This window comes from Mastigoproctus giganteus, unplaced genomic scaffold (genome assembly GCF_048544385.1).
Source record: "Mastigoproctus giganteus isolate SK-2022 unplaced genomic scaffold, ASM4854438v1 scaffold_17, whole genome shotgun sequence".
Classification (NCBI taxonomy): Eukaryota; Metazoa; Arthropoda; class Arachnida; order Uropygi; family Thelyphonidae; genus Mastigoproctus; species Mastigoproctus giganteus.
Window position 1 is genome coordinate 515119 of NW_028328294.1, and position 14268 is coordinate 529386.

Here is a 14268-nt window from a genome sequence, read left to right on the forward strand (position 1 = left end):
CTGCGTCTTTGTACCCAGAGAATATTCACTGGGGATTTATATTTCGTTCTATTATATAACTAGTAATTAGCGATCCGCTTTTCTCAAAATGGATCAGGGATTTTAAAAGGTCAGATTGAACTGTACGGATGTGTCAACGTACTTATGGAAGTCTTCGAATATTGTATTTTACGAGTACACAATCCAATACACAACATAACACTCTCAGACAATTATTAAAACTGATCTTAAATCTAATATGCATCCTTTTTTTTTCCCAATGAGTGTATATAATCTTCAAAGGTGAAAATTTTCAACGACTTTTCTTTTTGCGTCATATATTTGGTTTATTAGATCTGTTTGAGACATGAGATCTATCTCAAGTAGTTTTGATCGCCAAGGTTGTTGGCCACATTTCTAGGGAAGATGATATTTGTACAACTATCGCTCCTAGGAGGGTGAGACGCTATTATTGTACGAGTATCTTACCAGGTAACAACATGCAAGCTGTATTGCCTCTCACAGAAGGCCTCAATGTCTTCTCCCCCCGACTCTCAATTCACGATAACGTTTTTATCCGCATCACGTTTTGCACGCCCCAGCTGGAGAAAGCTTGGTTACGCCTACCGTCAAGGAGAATCTGTTGCAACGGTGTTACTCTGTTTCCGACGCTTCGATTTTCAGGTATTACAGGTGTTGGATCCGTGGAAGATGAGCCGTGAGTTTACACGTCGGTGGGAGGTTCAGATATATACTACCGATCTGTGTAGACCCTGCACCTCCTTTGGTCTCCCACACCTACATGTGTGCGTGTGTGTGTGTTGGGTGGGTGGATGAGCTCGTATGGGTGATACTTAGACAGGAATATTTTCGGGTTAAATTTCATCTGGTAATCCAACTTGCTGCTCACGACTTTCTTCATTCTAAGCGGACTTCAGTTCCTTTAAAAATAATCACATTTCGATTAGAATTGTACAGTATTGATAACAATTTCTTAAGCTAAATGACAAGCAATTTTTTCGGGGTGTTTTTATCTGCCTATTAAATCATCTGACTATTAAATGAATTTATGGAGTTGTTCACAAAGTTCCCGTGCATTTTGTTAGAATATAGAAAGTTTAACAGTTCAATGTGTGGAAAGGGGATGATACGTGGTTAGTATACTGTAATGCCAAGAATTTACTTTAAAATGTATATATATTGAAGTGTTACCGCGTTAATCCACTTAAAATATTGGCAACGTTTCGAGGTTCTACCGAACCCAGTCTTCAGGCCTTTGGGAAATTTCAGTCATGTTCAGGCGTCCTGGAAACGTTGTCAACATTTTTAAATATAGATTGGTGTGGTAATACTTCAATGGATACATTTTAAAATACATCTGTCTGTTATGACAACATATTTATTGTGAGAACTCTCGTAGAATTTTTCGAAATGGCTTTTTAGATGCATTTGAACTACAGTCACCAATTCCTTTCCCACATTTCTTTTAATTTTCTTTACTCTCTCAAATCAGGTGCATTCAGTATTTATTTCATATTGGGGAAACAACAAATAGTACGAAAGAGATAAATCGGAGGAATAAGGAGGGGTTTAGAACCACAATCCCACTTGACCAACTCTTTAATAATCAGCGCAGAATGCGGATTAGCATGAGCATAGCATGGGAGGAACAAATTCCTTGTGAACGATTGGTTCCCTTGATATTAACGAAAGAGATAAACTGAATGTCACTTTGGTTTATGATTTCTAAAAGTCAAAGTTCAGTTTATCTTAGTTGACATTCTGGGAATGGAAGCGTTGTCGGACGTCCACAGCGTTTGTAATTTTCTAGACCATCACACCGATCCTGAAACCTTGAGAACCAGCGAAACACATGGCAACAAGATAAGAGTATCGTTACCAAACACATTCTTGGGTTTCATTCACACTTTGCCCAACTTGAAACAAAATTTAACTTTCTCTCTGTGTTCCATCACTTAACACAATGACCACCACCTTGACCAGCACGACAGCCCTAATGCTACCGAGTGCGAAAGGCTTACGATATCAAATTGAATATGTAGATGGAAACTGCCACAGACGGTTGTATCATGAGCCTTACATGTTTTGACATGCCTGCAGTGGACCACCTCGGTCCCTAATCTGTCTAATAAGTCATGGTCTTGGTCCCTAAGTCTTGGTCCTGGTCCCTAATGTGTCTAAGTCTGTGTACCCCGCAAAGAAACGCAATTAAGGAATCATATCTGAGGTGGCCAGTATTTTTCTCTGATCTATTTCAAGCCAGAATTGACAAAGACACAAGACGGACAAATTGGAGCTTGGTTTCATATCACCTTCAATTTTTATGGTCTTGAAACGAAATATATACATTCACATAAACTGGAGAAATACACTTTATATAATTTGAGCTAAAATAAAATCTCGCGATTAAAGTTTCTGCGTATTTTTATTAAAAATAAAAACAAACAAAAAAAAAAGAAAGCCTGTTGTTGTGTTCAGAGTTGAGTCTGCGGCTAATTCTGCGTGATATTTACCCCCTATTTTCAATTATCCACTTCTGATTTCTTTTCACGGGATGTTAGCATACTTGCTTTAGTTCCAATAAGAAAGAGAAGAGAGAGAAAGGTTGAGACCCAGTAACTGTTAGTAAACGAAGATTTTTTTTTATTAATCTTTTCGCCTAGCGATGAGCGCATTGATTTTTCATTTAAACTTTCCTTCTCTCCAAAAAACGTTCGATATTTATTAAATAGCAAATAAAACAGTTCATTAGAGTTTTCATTGCAAATTGAAAAACCGTAAGTTAGTTCAATGAAACCTCATTAACGGAAATAAGATCGCCCTTTAGATTAGCGGACGGAAACTTCTCGCCTTCTTTTTAACGTGAAAACGCCTTCGACCCTGTTTCTCGGAAACCTACTCGCCAAATAGCACTTTGCTCCAAAAGAAACCGCAGCTTCGGTAAAATGCGAGCACTATCGAAAGAACCCCCGCACACCATTCCCAGTCCGCCTCCGCCGGTTCACCTCAATATCGGGGAGATGACGAGTGCCGGCCTAATTTTATGTAAATTTACCCGCCGAGGGGTGACTGCGCACCCAAATGGATAATTAGGGGTTGCAAAAGTGCTTGATAGAATTTTATAATTAATATGCAAATTAAGATATAAGTGGATATAATTTTTAATTAAATTTTTGTCATTTATTTTGGAGATACAAACGATTTGTTTATATTGGGAATATCGTCTGCCACTTTCATTGATACCGATGACGTAGGACCTGATCGGAGTGAGTTAAAAAAAAAAAAAAAAAAAAAAAAAAGGCAACGTTCTTTTTTACCCTACTGAATATGATACCCATTTTTTTTTTTTTTAATAGAGAGACATTTTTTGTTCCTATTTCCGGTAAGGCGTCTGCATATAAAAGAGTAATGGCGTTTGGAAGTTATATTAACATCGTTTGGGACATTTCAATTTATTTGCCGTGTTTAAATAATTCCAGGATATCTTTTTTTTTTTTACCATTTTTCAATGCGTTTTGTGACTCGTTCCACTTCAACAATACAAATATTATCCCTTTCAACGTGTCCTGATTTGTTGCAACAATACTAAACACAATTCAACATATGTTATCCGCAGTGTCACGCGCCTACCAGATGACTTTTTAACAATGGTAAGCGGAGCTCTTTATTGCGTCACAATGTCACAGAATTTGATAAAGTTAGAAAATCAAACGTGATCAAATTATTCATAATATACTTGGAAAATATCTTTTGTCCCACTTTATACTCATGTTTGATGCTTTAACCAAGTAGCAAATTTTTTTTTTTTTTTTTCAACCAAACTATGAGCAAGACTTGCATGGATGATTAAGTACAATTACTATCTGCATCCACTCTTCTATTGAAGGAAAGTATTTGCCAGCTTAGGACTAGAATAACGAACAAGCTTTTATTTTGAGCGGCAGTGACACAAGTACTTTCTTCCGGGCTTGTCACATGGAGACGCTGTGAAGTGCATGCCTAACTTCTTACGCGGTATATTTATAAGGGAGCGCCACCAATGATTCGTGTAGAATAACACATGGTTGCTTATAATCGTACGGCTAGAACTGTTGGAAGATTACTATCTCACAGTCAAGATGACGCCCGTCAGACAACACAAAGAGAGAGAGAGAGAGAGAGAGATCGCGATTATCAACGTAATTTTGTACATCCTCTACATAACAAGTATCACGTGTTGTTAGCACTAGAAAAGTTCTAATTTATCACTAAGGGCTTTAACGGGCAAATAGGTCACTGTATTTCTGCAACTGGAATTCGAAGTGGAGATAGAAGAGTGCTGGACTAGATTTTCGCTTCGGTTTCTAAGCGAAAATCTAGGTTTCTAACCCCTAAGTTTCGGTTTCTAACCCCTAAGTGAAGTACATCACAATAGCGTGGAAGTAATGCTTTTTTGTGAGATATGCACAAAATTTGTCAGTCATTCTGATGAAATACATTTTGAAGTGATGTCGAAACGTTAGGGCGCATAATTAGAATTGGTTCATTTTTAAGATTTCTAATGTACTTCTAAACAATCCTTAGATTGTGCCGACAACCAGAAGTTACCAAAAGAATAAAAAAAAAAAAAGCCCTTTAATACAAATTCTTAGAAAAATTTCATTTTATCCATTAATTTTTCTTTAGGAGCTCTTAGCTTCACTAAATTACCAGTAAATTGCTAAATAAACACGGCATAGTAACGTAAAATACATTTTTAAAGTTATTAAAACTGTCGCCTGATTTAATAATAAAAAAAATTGACGTCAAACTGAATTTCGGTATAACAGATTGCTCTTTGTGAACGGTGCCATTGTTTCTGCATCTAACACTGATGTTTTTCATAAAGTCAATAAATAATGGACCGCGCTATTGTCAACATAGCTTACGTTTTTTTTTTTTTTTTTTTTTCCTTTTCGTATTTTACAATACCTATCTGCAGGATCAAGATCGTGTCCAACATATTTAACAACCTTTTAAGGAGTTTTCATTTGCGTTTGCTGTCGAAACAGCTCGCTCAATGTCAAATCATCCGGAGCATACTATATCTTATGATTCGCAAGCTTATTAAGTCTGTCCAAGCGTTAGAGCAGTCCATAAGCCATCAAAACACGTATTAAAGTTAGAGCTATTAAAATTCAACGCAGGTTAACGTAAGGAACGGATTAGCGTTGTTTTCGCCTGTCGGAAGGTTACATTGGTAACGATGAGAGAAACCGACTGTACTCAAAGATCTTTTGGAAGGATGTTCTTCAGTTGGCGATGACTTAAACCACGTGATGATGATGCATTACATCTCTGGAGACGATTTGACTTTTTAATTATATTTTTGTCTCTGCCGACGGTGATCTCGAATTCGCACGCTCGCGCGCGCACACACAAGTAGCTAATAGCGCTGGAAGCTGTGTCCACAGCACTTCTTGTAAACCAAATAATCATTAGCGCCAAGCGACTACAGAAACTGGTGCCCGATTCATTCGTCTGTTACTTCTGACACGTCCGACAGCAGCGCCCTCTACTTTTCCAAGCCCATCACAGTACAAATATTCCGAGTAATTTACTCATTTGAAATGTTCTTTGTAATCAAACGTTTTTTTCCTTCACGTGTTGCATTAAGCAAATGCTCTAACGAGTAACCTCTCAAGGTTGCCGTAAACAGCGAGGGATATTTGAATAGCAACCGGAACCAAACCTCAAGAGGCAATGCCATTTAGAGCTTCACTGTTGGCTCATAAAATAACATTAGTAGCTTAGGGCAATTTAATTATCTTGTCATTGTGGCTACACTTGCAAGGGATGTCGCTCTTTCTTTCGTGCATCTTTCTGTGCCACCGCACTTTTGCTGCTAATGGTTATAATGAAGAGAATTACAGAATCGGGTCCAGCGCTACTTTTAGTGAAAATTACAAAATTAAGTGCACCGATGACATCTTCAGAAGACATTGATTTTTTTTGTGGGGGGGGAGGAATGCTTGATGAAAGCTCTTCCCATTTGGGACGATCTCAAAGTATTATTAAAATACACCGAAGAAATGGCTTCAAAAGTTAGCTGATGAAGTCAGCCTTAATGGGTGATAAGAATATTGTTTGGTAGAAAAAAGATATTGCGGAGCCTTTCCTAATGAACCTGTCATTATATATACTCAGGAATAGCACTTCTCGAAGCTATGCAGAAAGAAAAAAGTATAAAATACTTAAGAGAATTGTAAACGTCAGTTGGTCATAGCGTGCTGGTAAAGAAGTCAGCACGCTGCCTGTTTAAGCCTACACGACGCCATGAAATATGTGTGCTTTTTAAACAATGAGCCACGTTATTTGGAAACTGTAATTGACTAATTTTACAGATTATTTTAATTGTTTACGGCCGTCCTATAGTTCAAACAAAAAAAAAAATAATAATTTAAAAAAATGTTCTCTTGGCGGCCATCCGGTGGTGAAAAAAAAAATGGATGGATGAGCGCAGGCTAGTTTTTAAATCGCTGTTTCTTTGCGTACCTCATCATACCCCTATTTACACTAAATGGAAAACGGTAATTGAGGTTTAGAGTCTGAAACCTGATCGCTGTTGACGTCTGAGGTTTGAGTAGATGCGTATAAAACGACACCAGCCCAGCTGAATGCAAGCAATGCATAATATATGACCAGATGATGGCGAAGTCAAGGTACATCTGCTGTTCGGAGCAGATGGCACACCGAAAAGAACTCAATATCTAGCCAGCACGGACTCCACCCAACTAAATCAATTAATGAGAAGGGTTATTTATTCTTTTTTGAAGATAATTTAGTAGTAATTTATATTCCACCACATGCTGAGGTACACAGATATTAGCAACTTAATGAATTGGTGAAAGTCACACTCCTTATTTCTCAATGACATCTCAAAAAGATATTTTCAAATGCGGCTTACAACAAATCTTAAAAAGACTAAGTTTCATTACTTTAAGCAACGATAGGTTGCTGGTTTTCTAAAAAGAACATCATTTCTTCAACAGCTGGGCACCCTATCATTAACTATTTCAGCCATCCGAGTTTGATGGTTATTGATAGGTCATCAGAAGACTGGTAAAGCATCCCCGCCCTTTTTTTAATGAGGCGTAGCGAAATAAAACTCCAGGGTATTAAAAGACTTAATGTAAGGTGTTTAGAAACTTACTTACTTTTCTTGGCGTAAACGTAGTTAATGCTGCGAAACCCAATTGGAACAGCAGGTTCTAATATTGGCATTACGGCCAATAATGGAAAGTTATGTCTAAAAAATCTAAATAATTTATGAATGAAATAGATAGCTGCATAAATTTTTATAGCATCTACGCACAAAGAAAGAGTGGCTGCAGTATTATTAAATATAAGTTGAAAAACAATGGGCCCAGGGCTGAACCCTGAGGAAGACTGAATAAATCTATTGAAACTAAAAAAAATATGAAAGTTCTTTTCACTTTAACAGACGAATCATTAGATAATAGTCACCAGTCTTATACCTATAAATGATGTCTTATTAAAAAGAAAAAGGTGTATAAATAAATCTTCTGTAATTATTCAAGTTTAAAAGTTCAACAGTTAGTTTTATTATGAACGTTTATCTTAAAGCATGCGTATACTTCTTATAAAAATAATAATTAAATAATTCGTGGTGTAGTGTCTTCGTTACTTGATAATCGTTTCGGAATGTGTGAACCTCATTCCCTCAGCTGCCTAAAGGAACTTTTTAAAAGGCTGTTCCACAGGAAACTGTATTTAGCTGAAGTGGAAGTGTTGTCCCATCCTTCTAATGTATTATCAGATTTTCATCCCATTAAAAATGCAAACTCTATTGCGAACACAAACGATACATAATATGCGCAGAGGCAGGATTATCATGAAAGGTTATTCAACTCAGTTATCGGAATAAACAGATACATTTTCCTTTACAAAGCATTAGCAGCAATTGTTATTAGCAGCAATCTGTTAACGTTTCCAGCGGCACGTTGCGACTACAATTTGAAGTGAACTGTCCAGAGAAGTAAATTGTTATTTCGGTTTTAGAAAAGTCAAGACAGAATTCAACTAATATAAGTAATCCGCTTCATTAGTCGCAATATCAGATTTCAGAGACGCTGAAATCAAGCGGAAACTAATGACACGCTGCCCATTAGCAGTAGACGAAAGAGTTTAAATTCGAAATGAATATTTACAAATGATGAGAGACGGATAATTTTAATATTGGATTGCATAAAAGCATCGGGGGGCTGTCGAATTAGACTTCCATCTTGGTCATCCTTGTCAAAATCATTAAATTGCTTACAGGATTATTTTGCTAAGGGCAACTTTCGTTCGTAGATTAGAAACTCTTATTTAATTACAACTAATTACGTCTCGGATCAGGGGAGGCGCAGGGTTTTTTTTTTTTTTTTCTTTTCACCAGTTTCAGAGTGGAGTCAGCGCGAACAAAATTTAATACTGAGTTTCCTAAGCTTAAAAAATGTCACTTAAAAGAAACAAACGGCCGTAGGTTCATCAGTAGGGTCGTCATCAGCTTTGATTCTGGGATTAAATGGTTTTACCAAATCTTGCGTCAGCTATGTCCAGAGAACTGGAAAGATACTTCGTATACCCACGTTGATATAAGAATTGTACACAACGGGAGTGTACGAATGTGATACCAAAATATCCCCCATCATAGCCGAGCGGAAGACCGAAATGTGCTGCCGTGATGCACGCGCGGAATGTCTTAACAAGCGCAGAACGATGGGGGCGAATTCCGTCGACATTAAAACAGAGGAAACGTGTCTCTAAGATATTATTTTCACACGATCATTCCGTGCAACGTAACCACAGACGAAAGGTATGAGGTAACGCAAACTATCGCCGCAAATTAACACGTGACTGTTGTAATTTTATTCCGACCACTTATTAATTTCTCCGCAATGTTGTGCTAAGAGATCATTCCACTAAAATATCATTTTAAACAAGAAAATAACGTTCAGCGTAACCAAGAGGGAAACAAGGGTGTGAAATACGTTTATCAATAGGGACTGGGCGCACGCGTAGTTGGTGTTGTTACTGATATCCATCTGCTTCTGTATGGTATGTCACGTGTTTACTCTGACCGAATAATGGCTGTTTGTTTTCTGAGAAATTGCCATAAAATTCAGCCCGGATGACGCCTAGATATTTAATAATGGTATTTTTGGAATCGATTTTCGTGTTTGAGATTAGGGTGTGTGTACGCCTTTTAGTGTAGTGTGTCCCAAAATGAAGATACCAAAATTATTATTTTTTTAGAATAATAACAGATTTTAAATGCAAATTTCTCTTTAAATCGTGGAATGTTTATGTAATTTAATGAACTGCTTCATCAACTACGATCAAGGTAATTATTGAGTTCCAAATGCTGCTGCATCTTGTCTGCACACCACAAATCGTTCCGAGTTCCAACCGGGGGTCCAATGCCTGTTATAGAGTATATCCGTACAAGTTTGTGTTCTCGCTTCGGGATTGGATTTTGCATGGATACATTGCTAGTAAGTAATGACATACGACGTGCTTCTTGATGAATCAGGTGGTTCTTGGACTGTTTTGATACCTGAAATAAACATACGTTTTTGAAAGCGATGGGCGAAAATAGATGTTTGACTCAAATAATCAGAAAGTGCGGGAGAAATTGAATTGGATGAAATAATCAGAAGGTGGGGGGAAAGTTGGATTGGACCTGTGTTGCGAGGTGAAGGATTCCTAATGAAAGATGTGATTGAGGGAAACGTTAGGGCGAAGAGGTTCAGAGGGAAATTGAGGAAAATTATGACTAATGAATTGAGAGGACAGTGGATATGGATTGACGAAAAGGAGGGCTCAGGAATCCTAGTCAGAGTGCAGAAGTAGTAACTCTAAACAAAAACTTTTGATCAATACGTGCTCAAAAGCCAGTAGGATGAAGGAACCGTATCGTTGCATATCAATGTATTACACTTGGGTTGATCCAAGGCACGTGTTAATTAAACAATCTTGAAAGATGTATTTCTTTTGTTAACTAGATATAAATTTATTGTGCTCGAGTTATAATAAAGGTAAAAACTACTTTACAGTTCTTTTTATAGCATTTCAAAAAGTCAGTGGTTAGTGGGTGTGTTGTTATATTTAGCTTTATTTTCTAAAGTCAGTTTAATCCAAACCAGGGATTGGGGAGAACGCCTTGTCGGAGACTCCAACCGAATTACAACTGGCTATCATTCAATTTTTGTACCATATTCATCCAAACTGATGTCTTTGTCCTGAAATAAGTTCATCAGCACATCCGATTGTACCAAAATAACTGTTACTACATTGCGGGCGCGTTGTACGATGAATTTCACTTCGTTTAATTCCTACAGACAGTAAAAATTGAAAGAGGAGGCCCCATTTTGAAAAAAAGTGCCTGTCACCGACGATATTGCCAAACTTTTATGAAGGAAACGACAAGTTAGGGTCATTTCCAAAAAAAATTTGGAGGGCAAAGTGGAGAAGGATTAGCATAAGGGATAAAACCGATTCGTTAAATCAATCTATTTCTGCATTTGGTTTAGAAATCACTAGGCGTTAAAGCACTGACAGAGCCATAGTCTTGCATTCAGTATGTAGAGACGACATACCATGCACGGCATTTTTCTGGTATGGCCGAATCATTTCCTCCTGATGAACATTGCAGCAGCAGCAACAGTCGATTAATGAATTCGATGTCCCAGCTCACATCCGAATGATAACAAAACGTTCTTTGATGGATGACGGTATTAATATGACAATATCCTGTTTTCCGTCTTCTCCAAAAGTGGACTTAGGTGGCGTCGTCAAAATAAAAACAAAGATTGCCCAATTGTTTTTCAAAATTAGCTGACTAAAGCTGCAAGCCTTATGCAAGAATTCGAAACACAAGCCCTCAAAGGAAGAAGACATAAATAGAGAAAGATCGAGAGGGAATAACAAATGGGGTTGGGTTAGAATAACACGGTAACTAAACAAATATGTGGAAAGTTGATTCTACTTCGCTCGACCGTAGCAGATTGGTCAAATTTAGAGTACAGAGTCGCACACACGCATGCGCTGCCACAAAAAGACGAAAGTGTTATTCGTCGAAGCCACCAAACATCCACTTAGTTCAGTTGCAGTTGTGCAAGTTGCAGTCAAGGCAGAATTAATGCTACTTGCGGTCATGCCCTTAAAGTGGCTAAGACAGTTGATATCTGGGGTTTAGTTAGTGCAACTCTCAGTCATATTATGATGAGCATTAACACATCTTCCTACGATTTGGTGTTAAGGAGTTAGCCAAATCGAAAACTTGACAACTAATAAAAACTGAACTGTTTCTTATTTTTCAATGAGTTTTGTATTTAATTAAAGCTGAGACTACGAATTCTGGTTGCACACTGCTTCCCACGGCTGTTGCAAATTGCATGGTTATGGATATTTACTGCGAAGAGCTCGTTCCACTGTTCCTGCGAGGCCACCGCAATAGGCTGAATTCACTCTTCTGTTCCTGGAACCAGATTTTCACAATTCTGACATAATGACACGTCACATTATTCTGTTGTAAGAATCCATTCTCAGATGAATGCACTGCAACCATGCACCACGAAAACACCCCCAAACCATTACACCGCCCCACCAACAACATTAAGCCTGACAAGATGGACCCAAACTGTTTTCGCTATATTCTAGACCTCTCATCAGCGTGAAACAAGAGGGACTAGGATGTGTCCAGTCCAGTCCAGTTTTGATGTTCCTAAGACTACTGTAACAGCACCTTTAGAGTTTTGCTGAAAGGAGTAGAACCAAGTTCAGTCGTCAGCTGTAATATACAACCATGGCATGGCACAAAAATTTTACATTCTGTAATGCCACATTTGTTACACATGGTTGTTACTTGCTGACTGTTGCTCCTCTTCCACAAGTCTAGTCGTCCTCGGTTGGTCTCTCTCATCAACTCTGTTTCCTACCACATGATCGTCGTTGTCTGTATAGTTATTGGACCAATCTCAATATACTTGAGACACACGTGGACACTCCAGCAAGATTGCAGTTTCCGAGACGCTCATACCTGTGCATCTGGTATCAACTGCCATGCCACATTTAAAGTCAATTAAATCTTTCGTATTGCCTATTCTAATACTGAATTGTGCGTGTGCAGCTCACCTGTCTCATTAAGTTCCTTCAGTAGCAACGTGATGCTTTTACTTCCTTTGAACGTGAATGGTAATTTAAGGGTACCCAATTTAATTTCTAATTTAGTGAAACTGCTACCAAACACTTCTTAATATTTCTAGATACTCGTCAGAGTTTTTCTTCCTATTGTCTGTTTTTATGTATATTCTGTCCTTCGTTTTCCCCTTCAACGTTTTTATAAAAATCATCGGGGTATATAAAAAAATCACAATGCTCTGCGCCATTTTTTAAAGCCGCCCCCAATTCAAGATCCACGCTCTCGATATGAAGGCATTCAATTTATAATTCCATCCCTTCACTGCGTTGTTTTTATGGGTGCGTATGAGGTGTTTCTTGAATGAAGAGCCAGGCGTTGTCTAAATCTTCTATCAAGAGCAGCACACACGCTAACATGCAGTCCAACGTCTTCGCTTTCTTGGTACTCGCTTACCAGTCGTACTCCCAGATCTTCCGGCACAGCACCGATTGAAATAAAAGTTGCAGCGTTCAGTACTGACAGAAGAGAAAACACTTTTCAAAGCCAATACATCTGCTTCGACTCTTGTTCGGAAGGAGTGCAAAAACCACAGGTATCACGTGTGTTTCTTCAGCTGTATAGCCAGTGTCCGCGTGAAGTGCATAAAGAAAATTGGCCCACAGTATTCGGCAGCTTCTAAGAGCGATGGGTTCTTCTGTTAATTGTTATACAGTATTTTGTAATTCCACCAATTTCCCCCAACCGATAAAATAAAATAAAAATAACAAGAACAATATATTGTATATCCGATATGGATATCGAAGGCAACACAGCATGTATATAAAGTAGTATGGTGGGAGATTAGAAAATTTAACCCCAACGCGTTAGGGTTAATCGCAAGTGACAAGACACCAGCTTGGAAGTGCTGAAAATGCTGTTATAATAATAAAAAGTCAGAGGTGTTCACAAGATAGAGAGAATACAAGGACATCACTGTTTTTAATACTCTAAGTTTGAACCATGGTTACTGAAACGCGTGCACTTCTGTACCTACGCACTTGACCACTCGGCCGACGTTTTAATCGAAGCAGAAGATTCAGCTGTCTAGTTTATACGGATTAATTGGATCTGTAGTTAACAGACAGTGTTGTTCCCAGTTAAAAATTTATGGGAATTTTTCACGCTCATTTGTTAATGAGCGTGAAATAAATATAAAAATGAAGTACCCGTTCTTCTAAATCATTATTGAGGAAAAATAACAAATAAAAAAAAATAATAAAAATAAAAAAAAACCAGTTTATCGCCATCTAGCGGTATAGGCAGAAGTTACAGTCAGTAATTTAATCTTTCTTGATATCGTGTTACAGGTGTGAGCTGGGGGAGATACTTTTGACCTGGGTCGCTTAAGTCGACCTCCGTGCTGTGTATACTCATCTCTCTCTATCTGTCTCTCTCTCTTTCGCTCTATCTGTGTTGTCTTTCTAAGTCACGCTGAGTTTCTGATATCTGTAATGCATTGTATGGCTATAGAATTCCGCTCTTCCGAAACTGACCTTCCCGTATTTTTCCCTCCGCAGACTCCTCCAGCAGCAGATGCAGCAGCAGCATCAGATGAAGCAGCAGTCGAGCGGGAGCAGCAACAGCAGCAACCAGTCTCGGAGCACGGCAGGCAGCGCGGCCAGCCTCGGCCTGCCCGTGAGTCACCGCGGCGCCGAGACGGCGGACAGGAGGTCGCCCGACGAGGAGAACGAAAACACCAACGGAAGCTTCGGGAGCTTCTACGGCAGCAGCGCCCCGCCGAGTAGTCCAGCGGCGGTGTCTACCACGTCGGAGTCGAGTCGCAGCCCTTCGCCTCCTGCTCAAGCCCAACAGTGATAGGCCGCGTTTAGAAGTCCTATTTTGATAACGGAAAAGAAAGAAAGAAAGTAAAAAAAGAAAAAAAAAACAACAAACAAACAAACAAATAAAAGGAAACTCCCCTACGAAAATATGTCGAAACCAAACACCACGCGCTACTCATCCTGCACGACCGTGCACGACCGGATGATGACGAGGGGATCTCCGTGAGTAGTAGCCAGAATATCACTCCGTGTTAGATCCAACTTCAGTTTAGTCCAGCTCAA

The 14268-nt window shown here is 38.7% G+C and overlaps 1 protein-coding gene across 1 annotated transcript in view; it reads left to right on the forward strand.

Annotated features, from left to right (window-relative positions):
• Positions 1-14043, forward strand: part of LOC150074881 (homeobox protein SIX6-like) — a 62413-nt gene extending 48370 nt beyond the window's left edge. The window contains exon 2 of the mRNA XM_090389428.1: positions 13723-14043. Coding sequence (XP_090245554.1) covers positions 13723-14020 — 298 coding nt within the window. The 3' untranslated portion in view covers positions 14021-14043. The remainder of the gene's footprint in view (positions 1-13722) is intronic.
• Positions 14044-14268: the final 225 nt, after the last annotated feature.